Genomic DNA, 20,439 nt, shown 5'->3' on the forward strand with positions numbered 1-20,439 from the left:
TACCCCTACATAGTTACACTCTCTCCGTAGCCAACTCATGTTATCTACTGGACTATACAGTTCTTAGTAACAGAGAAACCTTGCTCATATCGCGTGTGATCCACAACCAGCTCATGCTATACCAGGATTGTTGCTGAGAACCCTAACCCAGTTAGGATCAGTAGGGATCCTTAACACGTAGCTCGATCTTCTTAGTTATCTCTAGTACGCCGAGGACGATCTATAGAGCGATCGTTTCGCTACGAGAAGTATTGCGGCCGAATAAACTAAAGTATTCGAGTTCTATTCTCTAGTGAACTAGGGCGAGGCTACTAGCCATGGGCATTAACTTATACGGCGGTGGGTATAGTCTCTTCTCAATACGCACACTTAACTAGGGGAAGTCCTCTCTATTAATAACTTAGTTACTTATGTTATCTATGAAAGATAGTTCCCCAGAACTATATAAGAAGAACCATAGTCTAGGGTCGGCGCCCTAGTTAATTATAACTCTATTTACTACTTCTAACTTCTCTTATTATACTAGGAAACGCTTTATCTATTAATGTAGTTTATCTATTATCTTCTAAACGAGATCTAGTGGTCTAGAAGATAGTAAGAGACGGAGATGCGATATATCTAAATATTTCTCGTAAAGTCGAGGCGAAGAATTCTATTTCTTAAGGGACGCTTTTAATTTAACTACGTAGATAGACTTTAAGTATAAGAGAATAAGAGTCTTTATCTATAATAAGAGCGCGGGAGTAAATAATATCGATAGATTTAAGAGCGATATACTATCTCTAGTACGATTTTATTCTCTTATATCGTCTCGACGCTCTCGCGCGCGTTCGGCCGCTTTAAACTTATTTTATTAAGTTTAAATATTCTTCTAAAGAGTATTTAAGTTAATATTATTAAAATCTCTATTTTTACTAAGAATCTTTATAATAATCTATTCGTTATTTCATTCTATAACTTATCGATTATTGCCTTTATATCGAAAAAGTTCTTCGTATCGAATCGACTTATCCGCGACTACTTAACTCTTAATCTATTTATAGTGAACCGATATCTATATTCGCTACCTAGTCTTATTATATTATTAGAATATCGCGCGATTTAGATACGATATTAGCTAGTTCGTTATTACGAAGAGTTCTCTTAGCTCGAGTCGCCACTAAACCGTTTACTAATACTCTAAAGACTGCCTTAGAAGCCGAATAATCCGCTAATAAAGTATTTAGTATTCTTTATCGTTCTAATATCGTCATTTAAGCTTATCGTTAAACTTCTATAAGAAATTTACTAACTTATCTAAATCTTTAATTTTTTACTTATTACCGTATATAATATAAATAACGTCTTCGCCTAGTTACGAATAAGAGAAAGCGTCGGAGATTCTCTATATCTTATCGTAATATAATAGAATCTCTCCGCGTAGCGTAGTGTTTTAGTACTTAGTCTTAATTCGTAAGCGAATCGAAGTAAAAACGTCGCGCCGAAAGCGACGAAGATAAATCTATAGTAAGTACTCTAGAAGAAAGTATTAAATAGAGCGATATCTCTCGTATTTCTAGATTTAGTGGTTAATTCTCTTTACACGAAGAAAGTCCTCGTAGACATTCTTAATATCTCGCTACCGAGTACGGTACGTCGCCGCCATAGCGACGTTATCGAAAAGAATATATTCGATAATGAACGACTAAAACGTAAAATATATCTAGTTAATCTTATTTAAAAACTATTCGTAGTCATAGCGTTAAAGCGTTCGGGAGAATCTAAGACTCTCGTAGCGCCGCCCTCCCGGTCGCTCTTTCGAATCTTACTAAAGAGTGAACTCATCGTAAAGAAGATAATTTTCGTAGCCGTACTTAGCTAGACGTAGAAAATAGATTATTATTTTAGAATACTCCTACGATATAAAGTCGAAAGAAGATAAGCTAAATATATATTTAAACGCTATCGTAAACTTATTAATATTATACTAAATAAATTAAAGAAAAGTGAAAGTAGGAATTCGCTAAAAAGGAGAAGAAGAGAAGTTATCCGTGATCGGAATCTTCTATTACTGTATAGCTTAGAGTCGATCGCGGATGCGATAAGTAAGAGCTAATGTAATACGGTGCTCTTTACGAATACTAAATGATCATCTTATAGATTATATAAGAGCCTCGTAACACCGCGCTTTACTACTTCGATAGGAATATAATAGAGTCTCGGGACGATGAGCCTCGGCCTCTTTAGTATATTGTTAGCTACGTCGTAAGCGCGAATCTAGCGTAAGACTTTTAATGAAGGGGTCTTAGAAGGGGAACGTCTTAGCCGCATCGTAAAGTTCTTTCTACTTATTATAGTATTAACTATAAATAAGACTTTACTATCGACTTAGAGTATTAGTCGTCGTTATCACGGTTATACTCACCGTATTACGGAGGAGGGCGATATAGTATTGATTTCGTAAGGAAGAGCGGATAGAAGAGTCGTATAGTGCCTACTAATATTATAAGTCGTAATAATAGAGACGCTAAAGATAGATCTCTAGTACGATCTTCTCTATCTCTTAGTTAGATAGGAAGCTAAATAGCGGGTAGAATTCCTTACTCTAGTTAATCTAAACTCGCTTATTAACTAAGAATCGTCGGTCGAAGACTAATTTCTAAGGAGTAAAGAAGGTATTCTAGGCGATAGTAAGTATCGATTTAAACGTTTATTCTTTTAAGTTTTTAGCGTTAAAGAAAAGTTATAAGCTACGGAAATCTTCGAGTTCCGGAGTTATACTACGTTGAACGATTCTATTCTAGATAGCTTCGAGATAGTCGGCTTATAGGAAGTACTAAAGAAGCTATTAACGCTCTTTACTATTAAGTTAGGCGCGAGTCTCCGTGTATAGAGCGAGACTATTAAGTTTAGTAAGGCGAGAGATAGCGAAATAATTCTAGATGAGAGTGGAAGAGATTTATTTATAAATCGCGGATAAGATTATCTAATTAATTTAGTAAGTTATATTATTCTAGCTAAGATAGTTATTAGATCTAAATAGCGTACGTAAATAGAAAGAGAAGAAGACTAGAAGCTAAGTATCTTTAAAATAATCGACGTAACTAAATTTATAATGAATTACTTCGTATAGTCGTACTTTACGTACACTATATTAAGTTAGAACTAAAAGAGAAAGATGGAGGTCGGCTTATAAATTAATGATAATATAGAGACTAAGAATAAACTTAATACTATATTTCGTAAAGACTAGACTAGTAAGAAATTTTATAATACTATTAAAATTAAAGATTATTACTAAATTAAGATAAGATTCTAGAGACTTAAACGTAGAGAGATAGATATAAATTTTTTTATCTAACGTCTTCGAACGAGTTTCTAGAAATTACGTCTTCTAATCTCGGGCTTCTTAATGATCGAATGTTATATTAGACGAAGGAAATATTATATAACTAAGTATATCGGGTATAGTAGCGAGAAATTCATTAACCGCGTTTAGAGATATATAATGAGTAGACTCATAGAAATATTACTAAGCCGTTTCGAGATGCTTATCATCACTACATTTATGGAAATATAGAAGCTCCTCGGTAATTCGTTGCGTAATATCGATCTCTTCCTCGTTATTCTCGTTCGTATCTTAATTATTTCTATCTTCACTATTTATTTCTTAATCGTCTCTATCTTAGTTATCTTCGTTCTAATTATTCTCGCCCGCGGCCTAGTTAATATCTTAGATATCGATATATTTAAAGATCACTAAATCTCGTATCTTTACTTCTAGTATTATACTATCTTTACGTAGATTCGGTGACTCGTCCCGAGAATAACTCTCGTTAAATTTATTTAATCTAGTTTATATAGATTAATTTAAGAGTAACGGCGCTCTCGAGAAAGACGGCTAGAAGAGTTAGCGTAAAGGAATTTTCGAAGATCTAAGAGACTAAGAAACTCGAGGTGATAGATGGAACGGAGAGAGAGAGTCGATATAAAGTGACGAAGATCGAGAGAATAACGGAGATCTATCATTAAACGAGCGGGAGATGTAAAGGTTTTCGAGGGGTAAGAGTAGGGCGTTATTATAATGATCGAGAGTATCGTCCGATTCGAAGAGAGAATTCTAGGTCAATTAGTTAATAAGTTAAGACTATTAACGAAGCTAATATATTAAGAGAATAATCTAGAGAGAAAGAAGATATATTAGTCGTTCTCCGAGATAAAGAGTAATTTAAGGAAATATAAAAATAGCTCATTATCTCTTAGTTAGCGTCGGTCGGTATAAATAGATCTTCTACTTAGATGCCCTATCGAGGGTCGGTTAATCGCGATAGTTCTTCGACTTTAGCTTATATTAGAATACTATGAGAGTCGTGGATAATCTAAAGTTCGGTTTCCCTCGGGAGCGAAGGGTCGTCTTGTTCTGTACGTTTTTTCTCGCGCCAACGTTAGGTTTTTACTGCACGGCTAGCTCGAAGTGCCTCGTTATTCCGGTACTTACGAGGCCGGCCACCTTTATTCTTCGCCATACTGCTCGCTATACTTCGGGAAACATAAGATTAAATATATGGCGTGGATAGAAGAAAGGCGGTGACTAAAACCTCGAAGAGGTCTAGTGTTAATCGTAATAAGACTTTTCCTAATTAAGATTTTGGTCACAATGCTTAGTAGGAACATAAACTAACTACGAAATACGGCCTACTTTACCGCTCGCCAACGATGCCACATTATAAGAATATTAATATCTAACGATTAAGAGCTAATTATAGGCCTCTAAGTCGTCTACCTTTTAAGTTTTATCTGATAGGCTATTGTGGTGATGGAGTAATTCTTAACCGTAACTAAGGTCTAACCTAAAGGCTCATTATAGAGTCGGTGCCCTAGCTAATTATAACGCTATCCACCACTTTAAACTTCTCCCATTACAATATAATAAATAAAGAATATAAGTTTAGATTCTACGTCGTTAAAGAGCTTAGATAGATTACTAATCTTTCCCTTACTAATTATTAATAGTATATCTCTAGATAAGCTTACCGTACTACTTCCGTACGCTAGTAACGGTGTACTAGTCGTAATTCTCGAGGTACTAAGTGTTTATCTCGGTGTACTTAATATAGTCGACATCGTATCGTTTAAAGATAGTCGAGTAGTACGTTAAATAAGGTCGTTAATAAGTGAGGTAGGTCGAATTAATCCGCTTATATAAATCGTTTTCTATAATAGGGGCGGTAGCTAAAGTATTAAGGATCCCTACTAATTCTAACTAGGTTAGGGTTCTTAGTAATAATCCTAGTATAGTATAAGCTAGTTATGAATTACGCGCGGTATAAGCGATTCTATATTACTAAGAACTATATAGTTTAGTAGATAATATAAGTTATCTACGAAGAGAGTGTAACTACCTAGGGGAGTGAGGATATATATATAATATTGGTGCTCTATGCGCTCTATACGCTCTGTGCGCTCTATTAGCAGGGCCGATAGAGCTAATGGAGCCAGTAGAGCGTATTATATAACTTGTCTCTATTTCCTCGTAAAGACTTCTTCCTTTATACCTAATAAGTGTGTCTTATTCTGCCCCTCGTGGCTCGTGACTAGCCTCCCTTAAGACTGTGTCTAATAACTAGCTTAGTATAGCTATATCGTCTTATTATATTATAAATTATTCTACTCTTAGCGATTTAATTAAATTTAATATATTATCTAATAAATCTCTACTCTACTAGTTTATTATTATCTCTATACTATATAATTATCTTATCTTATTATAATATATTCGTAAAGTTATAAATTATTTTATTAGTCTAGAGCCCTCTTAGATAAGCTTATAAGCTCTCTTAGAGTAGCCCAGCGAGCCCAGCGATCTTATGGGCTACGTAAGACGTAGACTTATCTTAATAGCCTAGGGCGGCCTAGAGCTCTTAGGGTCACGCGGGAAATTTATCGATGAAAAATAAATAATATAACTACTCTTAATAGAATAGTTTTACTAGTAGAAAGATATATTTATTATAGCTTCTCCCGTAGATGTCGATACTTCGAAGGCCATATACCCTGCTTACCCGGAGATAGAATTCCATTTGGATCAACTACATCCTGCCACCGTGATTAGTGAATCGCAGAGGAAGCGGCCTCTATAAACTAACCTTTAACCTCTCTATAAATCTTCGGTATGCATGGTTATTGAAGCTATACGCATCCGCGACAAGATCTATAGACAGTGAGAAATAATTTTACGTAAATGGAATTTTTTCATACCCATGTAATTAATGTGAGATCGATATTTGCTGAAACCCCTCTGACGGCCTTCTTTGTATAGGCTCCGGAAAATAGTATCAACAGCATTGCGATGATCCGGGTTCGTCTTGTCGAAGACTATCATGTTGACGAAAATAACATGTCGTTCGTGCATGAAAAAGTCGCAGAAGAGGTCAAATCCTTGGGTTTCGCAAATCTTCCGAGCAGTTCTCACCCATTCAAGCACTGTTTTGCCATCGGAAGGAATGATAGGTGAATAGTCCGCATGTGCACCGATACCTGGCTTTTCCTTGGGAAGTCTATACCGCACCATTGGTAAGCTCCATAAACTGGGCACTCCAACAAAGAAACCGCCATGAGGATCTGGAACAGAGGTTGCTTCCAAAAGTTTGTCGTTCTCACCAGAGAAGAGGTGACCTTGAAGACGGTGCTCCGAACCGGGCGCTTTCTTTCCAATTATCCTCTTCAGCTCATCGAAGTGCGATTGCACCACCTCTTTTGCGCCATACAAGCCGAATTTAACATTCCAATACCCGAATCCCAATTGTGTCTGGAGCTCTCGGAGCCGCCAGTCGGGAATAGGTCCTTCTTCCGGCCACAGCTCAGCACGTTTGCCGGTCATCCCCAACCATTCAACAATATTTGAGACGTACACCGTGTTTGGCAACAGGCCATCTCTCCGCAATATTCCGAAAATGTCTACAATAACTTCCACATCTTCAAAATTTGGCATGTCAAACGTGCAAGACATATACGCTTGCGGTTGGGGGTGAAGCCAGATTCCCATCTTAGTGACAATGCCGAGATTGCTCTGTAAGAATAGCCCTTCAATAGATGGGCCAAAGCTGAACTTTGACAAGTGTGCTGATGGGGAGTCTGGAATCGCGAACTGCCCGGTCCGCACAATGTCCCCGTCGGCAAGCATGACCTCCATGCCACTAACATGTTGATGATGTGTTGCTGTTGGTGTGAAGCCAGTTCCCCTGTCCACAGTCCGTTGAACAATCAGTATAACTTCGGTTCCAGTGGGGTGGATCACGTACATTACCCACAACACTACCCCATCCTAATGAAGGTACGCTCGGCCAGACTCGGAGTTTGTGCTCGGCACAGTGCAGGTACAGGTCAGTAAACGTTACCCCTGGCTCCACGACTGCGTACGAGAACTTGTCATTGACTTCGATAATTCTGTTCATGCGATGTAGATCAAGCGCAACTGACCCATTAAGTCGTGGTGCTGGCCCACCATATCTGCAATATTAGCTCTGGATTCATTGCTACATTAATCAGCTCACCCCAAATTCTTTCCCCGTGAGAATGTCCACACAGGAATACTAGACTTATTGGCTACTGCCAGAACTTCTCGTAGCTCTTCGGTCGAAGAAGGGCTGGATGTTTAGTAACATCTGCAAATGCTTTGCTCGATTCCATGCTTACCATACCGCCGCACTCGGCATCTTCCTTCTCCCCTCTTCCTCCCATAACTCGTATGGATCCACATACTCTTCCAATGCCTCTCCCCGAAACACATTGTCCTTTCCCACGGCATCTTCGAATTCGACGATCGCACGATCAAACTGCGCCTGGTCTACACCTGGTGGAAGAACATTCTTCAGGGGACACAGGAGAGCTTGCGAAAAAAGGTTCTGATGGTTCAATTGATACTCGGGATCATTGTATCGGATAGGGAACTTCACACCCATGGAGCCCATGGCCGGCTGAGGTAGAAACTTGCTACACCGCGGTCAGTGAACAGTGTATTCACTTTGCAGATTAAAGGTATTGCCTTTTGAATGCTTCAAGATCCTGCTCCACATTTGCTCCAAATGGGGCCAGCGGTCTCAGAACTTCCAACCCCACATTCGCCCATTGGAGATAAAGACCCCTTCCTGTTGACTCCAGCTCCACTTCCCCGAATTCTTTGAGGAGGTGTCAATTTCCCTTAGAGGTCAACATGTACATTCCCTTAATTAATCAGGCACCTTGATCTTATTGACCTAGCCTTCCCTCAAGAGTCGGTCTAGCTCGAGAAGGACCCCGGGCTGAATGCACTTAATTATTCTGCCAGACCTGCGCATGGGCCCTGTTGACAGGGTCGCGAGATCGCCACTGTGGCAAACCACCAGATGCGCCAGCTGTGTACCAACTGCGCCACTTACCTCAACACCGTTGTTCTCGCCGCTCTGCGATGGCATGACGACAGCATAGAAGGTTTCGGGAATGGCCTAAAGATCACAGGCCAAAGTGTATAGAAATAGGCAGAGTCTCTCTGAATACCCAGAGGGACAAGACACAATCAATCAGATAGAACAACTCCTGTTCTGTGTACAACAGCTATCCTTTGCGGACTACAACATCCTAAAGACCGCGGAGGCACAAATGTCCACTTGTTGCCTTCAAAACTGAAAGATGTTAACGGGCCCAATCAGTTCCACCTCGGCATTGGAGCGATTGTACCAAAATCCCGAGTCATTCCCCAAGCTCGCAATAGATATTCCTATACCCAGCCAGTCTCCTCACAGTTTCCACTGACAAGCCGGGAACAACATTGATGCACAACACCTGTGGCGTCTCCGCAATACACCTGCTTTATGCTCTTTTCATGAAAAGATCAACGCCTCTTGGACCTGCAGTGCTCAACAGTGATGAGACCTGTCCACTGCAATTTTAAGGAGAGTGGAGACATCCACAGGATGGTAGCATACGTGGAGATCTGGAAGACGTGAGAGAAGGCATTCTCCTTTTGTTGGGAAAACCCGAAATGTCGTTGTAAGCTCTGGTTGCTTAAGACTTGTCGAAAACCGTGGAGATATCCTTGTTTCTCCTCATTGTTGCGGTTGTCTGCAATAGCCAATCAAGCCAACTTTTCAAGCCTCATCCTTCCAGTTCAACCCACAACATACCCAGTGAGGAGTAACATCATCCAACAAAAGCATGCAGAACAACAAAAAAGAACGAATTCAAAGCAAAGAGCATAATAGCAAGGGCCACAACTCCTCTATAGACAGAATATCTGCAGAATGCTTCAAAGACCTTGCACATGTTCGCACTTTCCTCGAATAAAACGAGATCAATGCATTCTTGAACGACCACAATGAATACCTTCTACACCGCTACGGTAATATAAATCTGGATCCTATTCCTAGGATGAATGATGCAGACCCATATAATTGGCCGAACTCGAACTGAGTCGTCAACTGTGTCTTAGTTGTCTTTCACGCGCTGTGATGGCAACCCTCACTGCCGCATCAATCCAATCGGCGTTCGAAAGCATTGCCACAGATCTTCATATTAGCTTCCAATGTGCAGCATATCTCCCTTCCCTTTAGATTGCGATTCTCCGCGCCGCCGCTCCTCTTCTGTGGAGACCATTATCGAACTAATTCGGAAGGTACCCTATTTTCTTGATTTCCCTCATATGCAGTCTTGCCAAAAAAAAAGTGGCTGTGCAAAAAGTCTTTCATATACTACGACGAGTCTGTATCGGGCTATTATTGCCTTTTTCATCAGTCCCACTGCGGCGATTGGCAGTGCCGTTGTCGCAGAGACATGCAAGAAAGACCGAGCACGGTGCCTGGGTTAGGACTTAGATGGTAGCTGTTGTACACAGAATGAGAGTGGATCTATCTGCTTGATTGTTTTCCTCTGCTGGCTATTCAGAGAGACTCTGCCTATTTCTATACACTCTGGCCTGTGATCTGAAGGCCATTCCTGAAACCTCCTATGCCGTCGTCGTGCCATCGCAGATCAACGAGATAAACGATGTTGAGGTAAGTGGCGAAGTTGGTGACACAGTTAACGTCTCAGGTGGTTTGCCTGAGTGGCGAATGCAGATTAAGTCTCCTGAGTCTGATCGTGGAAGTCGCCGAAGTGAAAATGCACGGAACCTTTGTCGGAACGTCTCACTTATCATGGTTGGTGCGAACTTCCTAATATTGATTTCATTCCAGTTTCTTTTTCAGATGACAACCTGGTTGGTTTTGCGGAACTCGTCTAAACATTTGAAGATGTTCGTACTCACTTGCGAAGAACTTATCTTCGCTAGATTTTTGCTCAAAGCTTGCTCTTATAACTTCTCGACATTCTCTACCAGAGATTCAACTCTGTCAGCACTCTTTGTCTCTCCACTATCGTGAGCGACCGCATGTTCATTTCCAACTTTCTGGTGCACGAGCTCAGTAACTCCGAACAAATCGTCCATCTGCTCCAGAGACATCCCTATTCACCGTGATCAGATGATTGGATATTTTCCGCGTTTTCGAGTTCAACTCACCTTTGGTGTCTGGAACAAAGAACCATACGAATACAAAGGAACAGGCGCAACAGGCGCTAAAGAATATGTAGGTTCTGCCTCGATCTGTCAGCAATCGTAGAGTTTAGGGTGTTGTCTGGCGTATATTGCAGTTTGACTCACCCGTACCCATTACTTCCCATATTTACCAACATATTTGGAACTGCTCGTGCAATGACGAAATTCCAAAGCCATTGGGAAGATGCTGCAATAGATACGTTCATTGAGCGCAGTCGTGCACTGGGAATTTCCGAAACGTAAATCCAAGGAGTCGCTCCCCATCCCATTTGGAAAAACACCGCAAATAAGTAGATGCACACAAGGGCAAAATATCCAGCGCCGGAGATCGGCACACCAGCTTTGGGGGGAGAGATGCGAACGTAAAGACCAATGTACATCATGTCGCAGGCAATCGCAATAGCTGTCCAGAGCAGAGATCGTCGTCGCCCGAGTGAATCGGCAAAGAAAATTAGATAGGTGGCACATGAGCACATTTTAATAACGCCATAGACGCCAGTTGCTAGTAGGCTAACCGAAGTCCCAGTAATTCCTATGTTCTTGAAGATGGTTGGTGCTTGGGGTCATCCGGTCAGCAACTTCGCAGCATAAAACTAGCTTCAAAGGTGTGAAGCTCACCATAGTAATTGATTGCGTTCGAACCAGTTAGATTCTGGAACATCATGAGAATAAAGCTGATCAGTGCTCTTTTTCTATTGCCGGGAATAGTCCACATTTCGCGTTGCAGGGCTCGCCAACCAGCACCGTTGATCAGCAGCCGCTCCCGCTCAAGTTGAATAGCGATGTCCCGAAATTCGTTCTGCACATAGGGATGGTCCTCTGGGAGATTGCGGACCAAAGAGAGCACCTTTTTGGCTTTTTCCCATTGGTCTTGTTTCGCAAGATAGCGAGGGGATTCGTTCATGAAAAACATGCCAACGATTAAAAGGACTGCTGGTATCCCTTGAGTTGCCAGGGGCACCATGTAGGAACTAGAGCCTGCAAGGTGGAGCGAGACGCCATAATCAATCCAAAAGGCAAGCATGACACCAAAGGTGTTGAAAAACTGAAATGTTCCAGTGAGCGCGCCGCGAAGCGCCCGAGGAGCATTCTCCGAGACGTAAAGAGGAGCAATCATAGAGCACGCTCCTGCACCGAGGCCAGCAATAAGCCTACATAGTGGTAAGGAGATGGTATCATGTTGAGAGCCGCACGGGAGACGCACCGAGCAGTGTACATGCACCCTAGGTAACCCGAGGCTGCGAATTGCATGATGATTCCCACCAGGCCGATAAAGGCTGAGACGATCAATGAAGCACGCCGTCCATATCTGTCAGCAAAAGGGTACGCCACTAGAGCGCCAAAGGTGCAGCCAAGCTGCAGGAAGGAGACAATGTTGGCCGAAAGTGTTGCGGATTGGTTTTTACTAAGGCCATCAAAGTGATACTTCCTGTTCATTTGTCAACTTTGGCCACATGGATATGCAAATGGCGGCAGACTTTGTAAAAGCAGGAAGAACGATGACACCCCCAATGATACCGGTATCCATGCCAAAGAGCATGCCAGACATACATGCCTGGTGAGATTGGAGTTAGCGTCTGCGCATGTAGAAGTTGAGAGCGCAGTAGAGAGAATTGAGCAGGCGACTGGATTCAAAAACACATACTGTCAACGTCAACACGAATGCTCTCCATCCATAAATCTCGACAGGATCTTCTTTCATAGCGTCATTGCGAATGATCTTCTTGAGGATAGAAGTCATATTGACACCTATCTCTAAATGCAGATAACCTGTTCAAGTGGGGTCCTTGCAAGGCACAAGAAGTAGCAACTTTGTGGGTGTGTGTGGAAGCGAAGTTTCAGGAGAACGATATGCAGATATAAGTCTAGAACAGCCCACTGGGGTAGGCCAGCCGAGAGCTATCACCTTGCAGAGAGAATAGACTTGGAATAGGATGATATCCACGGTAAATAGTAGCAGAAGTCAATCACCAGCCGGCGGAACCTCCGCATATCCCCGGGAATGAGAATTGTGCTTCGTCCTCATTCCCGTCCTAAACTGACTACTCAGCGAATCAATGCTGCAGGATGATTACATTCAGTTCAGGCTATTGAGGCGGAAAAGCAGTGCATTTCCGACATGCTCGGAAAAGGTCCGGTTTTATACTGAACATCCTGTTCATCTTTTGCGCCGAACTCCATTTACTTGATTGGCGGAGAATCTAAGATTTCTGGGGTCACGTCTGCAAGAGGGTCTCCGTGACTTGAGAATGGCAGGGGAATATGCTGCACTACAGGACACCTCAGCGGCGAGTGATCAGCTAATATTATGATCTCAAGCAAACAAAGAATCACATGTTTGCAACCAAATTTTCTCCCGAATGTGGTTGAATTCCACCGCCCGTCGGTCCAATCTAACGTCGCGTACGAAAACCCCATAAGCAAGGCATTTTGGTGGAAATGTCATTGGTGTGCTGTCAAGACAGTTTTTCACCTCAAGCAACAATCTGTAGCGTTTGGGAGATAGGATGAAGCGAATGCCACACACCAGTTTCCTATTCGTAATTATCCTGCAACAGACTTTGTTCCTGACCATAGTGGCGGCTATGCCTCTACTCTAAGTAAGCATTCCTAAAGTCTTGCCAATGCCACACTTCCTCTATACTATCCTACTCTTTCACAAGCTTCACTACCTGGGTCATTCCCTCATTTTGATTGAACTGGTGTAAACTCTTCCAACGCCTTCCGGAGTTGCTTCCCATCCCTTGGAACGAAGGCTACTTTAAACCTATGAGGCTGAGCGACCAGCTTTGTTGGATCAGCCGTGCCGCGAACTGGATCAATGTCCACGTCCCCCTCAAGTCTGATCTTGAAGCAGCTGATAAGTCGCATAATAATAAGATATAGCTCCCGATTCGCGAGTAAAAAGCCGGCACACATACGGTAACCGATGCCATATGTGAACAAAGGGGCGTCTGGTTGTTCTAGCCAGCGGCTTGGTCGAAAGACTTCAGGATCGTGCCACAACTTTCGGTCTGTGATCATCTTATTAGCGGAAGCCACACGACGGTATAATGGAATGAATGCGTACCCATATTGCAGGCGTGGGCATTCAAAAAGAATGTAGTTCCCTTGGGAAAGGTCATGCCATTATAGCTTACTTCTTTGATGGAAGTTCGTGGCAAATTCAGTCTGAGTACCGTATACATCCTCAAGCCTTCTTTTACAAGAGCCACGATGTACGGAATCTTCTGGTCGTCGTTCGCATCACAGAGGGAACACTCTGCTGGATACACCTCTCGAATCGCTCGGTAGGCAGTTTCTTGGATGTCCGCGCGTTTGGACAACACGGCTATAAGCCAGGCCAGGGCTGTGGTGACCGTATCGAGACCTCCAGATATCATAGTTAGATTTATGCTGGTAACTTCTTCTTCACTCAGTTGAATTTCTGGGTCATTAATGATTGTTGCCTGAATGCAGGGACTCTGGACACCCTTTTCCATCCGATCAAGAAGGCTTCGATTCAGTTGGTCAAGGTAGGCATCTTGTCGACGGCGTGTAGCCTTGGCTTTGATCGCCTTTTGGTTGAATGGGTTTAACCTCAAGAGTGGAATATAATCTTGTAAGTTGCCAGTCACACTTCTGAAACGGCTCACCTGGTCTTCCACTTCGATCACCTCATTGAAAAGCCTATCATCACGAGAATCCAACCGAATGCCCCAGTTAGTCGTCAATGCAAGACTTAAGCTGAGTCGCTGAGCACATGGATAACAATCAAAAGCTTTCTTTCCCCACTCGCCCTCGGCAAGTAAATCCCTGCAGAAGTCCTTGGTTTCGAGGTCGAGATGAGAGGCATATTTCTGCGCAGATGGGCGATTAAGCGCTGACGCTGTGACTTTACGGCGTCTTTTCAAGCTCTCGCTATATGGAGTAGTACCAACTGTAGTGGCCGTACCAGTGAGTACCTTCACGCAAATTAGCACTCGATCCAGGGTGTACCTCTTAGACACACTTTATGAAACGTGTAAAACTCTGGTCTCGAACTTAGGGCCGAAGTATGCTGCCCAAAAAGGCCTCTTGCTGCCTCCGCAGAGTTGACAATGATTATTGGCACATTCCCAAGTGACACTTGGTACACATCTCCATATTTCTGAGACCAAATTCTGTACTGTTCTGCAGCGTTCTTCCGGATGGACCAGAGGTTCCCAACCAACGGAAAGCCGACCGGTCCAGATATACCAGGCACTCTGGCGGAATAGCGGATGAATTCGTTGATGACAATATAAAACAATAGGACAAGGACCGTTAAAACCGCAACGGAGTGCACGACGTGTCCGAGGACCAATTCATTGATGGTATTGAAAGGGGAGACGGAATAAGCCATCCTGTTTGCATCCTATATCAAAGATGTACCTCACATACACGGCTAAGTAATGCAGCCAAGTACTACACTCCTACCAAGAAAGCAGCAGGAGTATACTTGAATTGATATAAAAGAATCGCGTGAGGATCTGGACCAGCCAAAGTGGGTTCAGGATTTCATCGCACAGCAAGGTCGTGCCGTTCCATCCAAGCAGCCATGCCAATGCCCAATGGTGATCTCGGTCTCGAATGGAGCCCGGCCGAGTTGACAAAATCCCATTCGACCAGGGAAAACTGCGCGCCGCGGAATGTCGCCGGATGGATCAGGAGAGAAATCCGATACCTTTTTCCCGCGTAAAAGCATTCGCCCAGGATCCTGCAAACAGGCATGTTCGCTAACAACAGAAAATATTTCCGAGCGTTCTGGTTATGTTTTTCCATCACATATCCGCCTCCAGCAAGTAAATTCTTCAGGTAGTTAAGCTTAACAATATGGATCCCGGGAGATCGCCGGGTCGGTTCCTGCTGCAGCCTGTTCCGTCGGTACAAGCCCTCAACTTGACATCCAGATTAGGTGGCTCTATTTCGCCAGAGAACCCCTACAGCTTTGACGATGAGATTACCGACTTCAGTCCTAGCCTGCAGGACTCGGGCATTATACGCAACAACAGGGTTAGCTCTGACCTACAAAATCCTGGGGTAGGGAGAACTTCACTAGGGGTCAATCGAAGCAGAAGGGGTGGCAGAAGTAAAAGCCAAAGAACCAAAGTCAGCAGAGCATGCGACGCTTGCAAACAGTGAGCAGGCCATACATACCGAGTATCATGCTACACCACTAACCATGGCTACAGAAAGAGGACACGTTGCTCGGGAGACCAACCTTGTGCGCGTTGCAGACACCTGGGCATTTCCTGCGACTACTTCGCTGTTTACACTAGGGGTCGCCTGCCCACTGTACCAACTTCTTCGGCAGCTGCCCAGAGCGAGGCCCGCCTCAGTCCACGGCGTGGATTAAATAATATCACCTCCGTACTGAATCAAGGCTCTCTTGTGACACAGATCGATCATCTTGCGGACAAATCTGATGGGCGCTCTGGACACACAGCACATGTCTCATCACGAAACTCGCCAGTCCCAAGTGCGAATATTGGCGGCCAATATCATGGACCCTCATCTCCGATCACTTTTTTGGAAAGAGCCTGGAAGCGGCTCAGGGAGAATCACGCCTCAAGTACATCGAGGGCGCTGGATAAGGAGACGTCCGCCGAAAGGTCTATCTTAGTGACGGATGACGGTTGCGAGTTGCGTCTCTCAGACGAGGCCTTCCACATGCCCTCTAAATCTCATGCATATGAGTTAGTCGGCAGATATTTTGAACTCTCCACTCCTTTCTTTCAATTCCTCCACCGTGGCACAGTGGCGGCTTTTGTCGAAGCACTTTACCATCAATCAAGCGAGCACCGAACTGGTCAAGAAGCTATATCTCAAGGCCAGCTCACACTCTTGCTCATGATTTTTGCGGTCGCCACTTTTGATAAGGGCGAAGATATTGCGTCCGAGGAGTCCTTGAACTATAGGCAAAGGTACTCGAAGCGAGCAACCTCCTTATCAGAACCTCGCTAACTCCTCGAGTTCCGGTGAATTTTTCCTTGAAGCTGCGCAACGACGTTTACAAAGAGAACGTGGAGCACCAACTCTTGATTCAGTTCAGGCAAGGCTTGTTGAATGTCTCCATCTGTTATCAACCCGATACGCGAATGAAGTCTACTCGAAGTTCGGAACCACAGTGGCATTGATCATCACCCTAGGTCTCCATCGTCGCAAGCGCCCCGGAGGCTACCGATCGGAAATGGGAGCTGTTGAGCACGAATGCCGCAAACGTACCTTCTGGGCTGCCTATGTTCTAGATAGGTATCTAAGCGTCATGGGTGGCCGGCCGCGGAATCTCCAAGATTTCGACACTGATCAGGACTTTCCGGCAAGAGTACACGACGATGAATTAACCTCCGAAAGCATAAAATCCCGAGATGATCAGTTCGACTGTGAGATGGACGCTCCAATTATGCATATCAAGTACCCTCTTCCCTTGCCACGGGCGTAAAGGGAGCATATCCTAACTATGAGTTCAGACTTGCCCGAATCAGTGCCCAAAGCTCTGCTCAGGTCTACCCTCTAAGGCGAATAAGTCAAGACGAAAGGCTCTTACAAGCCCAGCAAATCACTGCGGACCTTGCAGCATGGAAAGCACAGCTGCCGCTGTTCCTTGGAATGATCCCCGCCTCAAGCCTCATCCCTAAGTTTCAACGACAATCCGTGACTTTACGTCTCGCACATGCCCACGCGGTTATTCACGCCAACAGACCGTTCCTCTTGAGCAATTTTGCAAATCCATCGAATCCAACTGATTTACCACAACAGGGCGTCAGCTACATTCACGACTGTGTCACCGCAGCTCGCAGCATTGTCGATATTCTGGAAAACTTCGATGGCAACGGCATACCTTTCCATGCCTGGTGGTTCACCCAGTACGTCTCTTTCTGTGCCGTAGCAGTCATCTATATCTACACAATTCAACAACACCAGAAGGTGATCTCGACGCCAACAGCCCTTGTTTCGAATAAGACATCCTGTCGAACATCATTTCAAGCCTCGAGCAAAGAGAGAGATTATTTTGCGATCGCAGAGCACTGCCAGGAGAGGCTTGCAGCGGCTGCCAGAGATAATTCACCGGGGAAACGGTATGCTATCGTTTTGGAGGAGTTACGGCAGGAAACCTGCCGGCACCTTTCGACATCAAGGTCGCCGTATGGCGAAGATGTGGATACTGCTTCACGCAGAATAGAACAATCTTCTCAAGTATCCGGCATGCACGATAGTTGGATGGCCGAAACCGACACAGATTTCACGCATATCTTTGATGATCTAGGCACGATGGATTGGGTTGCACATTTGCACCACATGGTAAGCCCTTCGGCTTTTGCATTATATTGCGTGGAGAACTAAGCATAAGAGGGACAGCAGGAGATGCAGCCTCTCGATGCTCAGCCAGAGGAAAATGGCACAAATCCTTGAATCGAGACATCGAATGTGTAAAGAGGCGTAAAAACCACTAGGCGAGAATACTTGTCTGTCTCGGGAATGCAGTCTGTCGGCATACTTGCACCTGTCGTCTGAAGGAAAGGGCTTGATGTTGATGTTGCGGATTCTAGCCCTTATTCCTCACATCCTCCATGCGATGCCCTGCACGATAAGCCCAACAAAACCCACAACAAAAACGCCCAACACAGTCCTATTCAACCTTGTCTCCTCCACGATCCGCCGAATCTTGGTGACTTCACCACCTGTTGCGAATGTGTCGACCTCACTCCCTGCCATTCCAAACGCATGATAATCTGCCCACTTCACTGTTGCCAAATTTTTCTGGTAATCAATGGCCGTTCCTGCCCAGTTGTTCGTAATGATCCCGTCTGCCCGTTTCCACCAGCTGTTACAATTGGGATCTGCGAACGATGTCTTCCGCAATTCCGTTTGCAGGTCATTCCAATATCTCAACGACTTCTCCTCCGAAGGACAGAGTGCCATTCTCCCCCCCTTGCGTCTGGCCTGCAGAATTTTGTTGACAAGTACTGAGATGTACTTTGTCTGGGCCTCGATGACTAGGATCAAAGAATTGTGAGAGATATTCGTATTTGGACCATACAACATGCCAAAATTCGGAAGATCTGGCACAGTCACACCTTTGTAGGCATAAGCAGCCTTTGCCCAGATCTCCTCCAACGGCCTACCGTCTCGCCCAATGATTTTGATCGGTGACAAGAACGAAAACGTGTCAAATCCCGTCGCCAGCACGATCAAGTCGAACTTTTCCGCCGAGTCATGCCCTTCGAATCTGATCCCATCTATTGTAAAGCGCTCAATTTTGTCAGTCTCCAGCTTCACATTCTTCTGCAGAAGGGTAGGATAGTAGTCGTCGCTAATCACCGTCCTTTTGCATCCGGGGTGGTAGTTGGGCGATAGCTTTTCCCAAAGATCAGGACGATTAGGCAGCTGTTCTCTCAATAGATTGTAGTTCATAGACCTCATAAGATCAGCATAAGCAGAATCGGATCGGGTGACAGCGGAGTGGAAAGACTCCCGGAAATCCATCGCCTCTGCGCGCACTCGCCAGCGCGCTGGTGGGAAATATGTGAACAGCATTTGCATCCAGTCAGAGATTTTCGTATCATGGCGTGGGATAACCCAAGCCGGCGTTCTTTGACAGATGGTAAGTTGAGATGCCAGTTTTGCGACTTTCGGGGCAATCTGGGCAGTAGTTGCACCTGCGATGTGTCAGAGAAGTAGGCAGCAGTCCAATCTCACTCACCGGTCCCAATGATAGCAATCCGCTTTCCTTTCAAATCATAGCTCCAATCCCACCGGGCAGAATGCATGATTTTCCCCTGATAATCCGCGTACCCTTGAACATCAATCCCTTTGGGTTTGTTGAGCTGGCCAGTTGCAGCAACCAGAAAGTCGCTGGTGATTTTGTAGGAGGGAGTGAATTCGGAGTCTTTCCCTCCGCCTACAGTCACCGTAGTCTCCCATTGGAGGGTTTTATCGTTCCAGATGGCGGCCTCCACGGTCGTGTGAAACCTCGTAAATTTGTAAAGACCATATTTTTGAGCAACATCGGTTAGGTAATCCTACGTCCCCATCAGTATATCAGCCTCACAAGTGAGGAACGCACTCACCAAGATCTCTTCCTGACCGGGATACCGACGAGACCATTTAGGGTTCTGGGCAAAGGAATACGAGTAAAGCACGCTGAAGACATCGCAACAACAGCCGGGAAATTTGTTATCTCTCCTGAATCCTATTAGTGCATTCTTTAATATCAGTCGAGGTAGTCACCATGTGCCGCCGAAACCGCCTCCCTTTTCCACTATTATAATGTTCTTCATCTTCCGGTTGACTAAGAGATCAATGGCCATACATATTCCTGATATGCCGCCACCGACAATGACAACCGCGGCTCTTGTAAAGTTGTGAGTACCGTGCAGCGTACCGGCCCATTCTTCGTCATAAATTTCATTTTCTCGCGGATAGTATGAAGGCAGATACCCGTTTTTGGATGACATTTTGAGCCTGTAGAGATGTAGATTGACAGAAAAGCAGAAAAATAGGTCAGCAGCCAACACGGTATATAAATCGACTGAGTTATCACCATTAATCGCAATGCAGAAGTAAACGGAGGATCGATTGCGTTTGCTGTTTCCGGTCCGCTGGCTCTGGACAAGCCCCCAGTGATACGCAATGCGGTAGCTCCTCCATCACCGCGCGGTTCGTTTCTCGGTATCTTGTAAGTTGCAGTTGGGCACTGATGCCGGAAAAGGAAGCAGCCCCAGCAGGTATTCGGTTTTGGGGGATATTGCCTGGAGTGTTTAGCATGCCAAAAGAGCAAAGCCAGAACTTAGATATGATTGGCCAGTCGTACGCGAGTTGAAGGCCAATCGGTGCATTTAATTGATTTTCGCAACTATCCCCAGGGAAGTAGCTGGCTGGAAATCCGGCTC

The 20,439-nt window shown here is 44.4% G+C and overlaps 5 protein-coding genes across 5 annotated transcripts; 1 reads left to right on the top strand and 4 right to left on the bottom strand.

The window, feature by feature from the left end:
• Nucleotides 1–5,988: 5,988 nt before the first annotated feature.
• Z519_00001 (uncharacterized protein) lies at nt 5,989–7,949 on the bottom strand (the record flags this gene model as incomplete). The annotated part of the gene is made up of 6 exons (XM_016757761.1): nt 5,989–6,075; nt 6,126–6,190; nt 6,238–7,251; nt 7,277–7,488; nt 7,533–7,625; nt 7,675–7,949. The coding sequence occupies 6 exons, from the start codon at nt 7,947–7,949 to the stop codon at nt 5,989–5,991; spliced, it is 1,746 nt and encodes a 581-aa protein (XP_016625010.1).
• Nucleotides 7,950–10,303: 2,354 nt separating this feature from the next.
• On the bottom strand, nt 10,304–12,287 carry Z519_00002 (uncharacterized protein; the record flags this gene model as incomplete). The annotated part of the gene is made up of 7 exons (XM_016757762.1): nt 10,304–10,455; nt 10,511–10,584; nt 10,652–11,102; nt 11,165–11,697; nt 11,751–11,975; nt 12,025–12,101; nt 12,192–12,287. The coding sequence occupies 7 exons, from the start codon at nt 12,285–12,287 to the stop codon at nt 10,304–10,306; spliced, it is 1,608 nt and encodes a 535-aa protein (XP_016625011.1).
• Nucleotides 12,288–13,231: 944 nt separating this feature from the next.
• On the bottom strand, nt 13,232–14,909 carry Z519_00003 (uncharacterized protein; the record flags this gene model as incomplete). The annotated part of the gene is made up of 3 exons (XM_016757763.1): nt 13,232–13,560; nt 13,617–14,490; nt 14,538–14,909. The coding sequence occupies 3 exons, from the start codon at nt 14,907–14,909 to the stop codon at nt 13,232–13,234; spliced, it is 1,575 nt and encodes a 524-aa protein (XP_016625012.1).
• A 470-nt stretch (nt 14,910–15,379) lies between these two features.
• On the top strand, nt 15,380–17,890 carry Z519_00004 (uncharacterized protein; the record flags this gene model as incomplete). The annotated part of the gene is made up of 4 exons (XM_016757764.1): nt 15,380–15,684; nt 15,739–16,470; nt 16,520–16,960; nt 17,017–17,890. 4 exons carry the CDS (start codon nt 15,380–15,382, stop codon nt 17,888–17,890), a joined length of 2,352 nt encoding a protein of 783 aa, XP_016625013.1.
• Nucleotides 17,891–18,106: 216 nt separating this feature from the next.
• On the bottom strand, nt 18,107–20,004 carry Z519_00005 (uncharacterized protein; the record flags this gene model as incomplete). The annotated part of the gene is made up of 4 exons (XM_016757765.1): nt 18,107–19,206; nt 19,251–19,569; nt 19,618–19,732; nt 19,778–20,004. The coding sequence occupies 4 exons, from the start codon at nt 20,002–20,004 to the stop codon at nt 18,107–18,109; spliced, it is 1,761 nt and encodes a 586-aa protein (XP_016625014.1).
• Between the last annotated feature and the right edge of the window lie 435 nt (nt 20,005–20,439).

This window comes from Cladophialophora bantiana, assembly GCF_000835475.1.
Source record: "Cladophialophora bantiana CBS 173.52 unplaced genomic scaffold supercont1.1, whole genome shotgun sequence".
Lineage (NCBI taxonomy): Eukaryota > Fungi > Ascomycota > Eurotiomycetes > Chaetothyriales > Herpotrichiellaceae > Cladophialophora > Cladophialophora bantiana.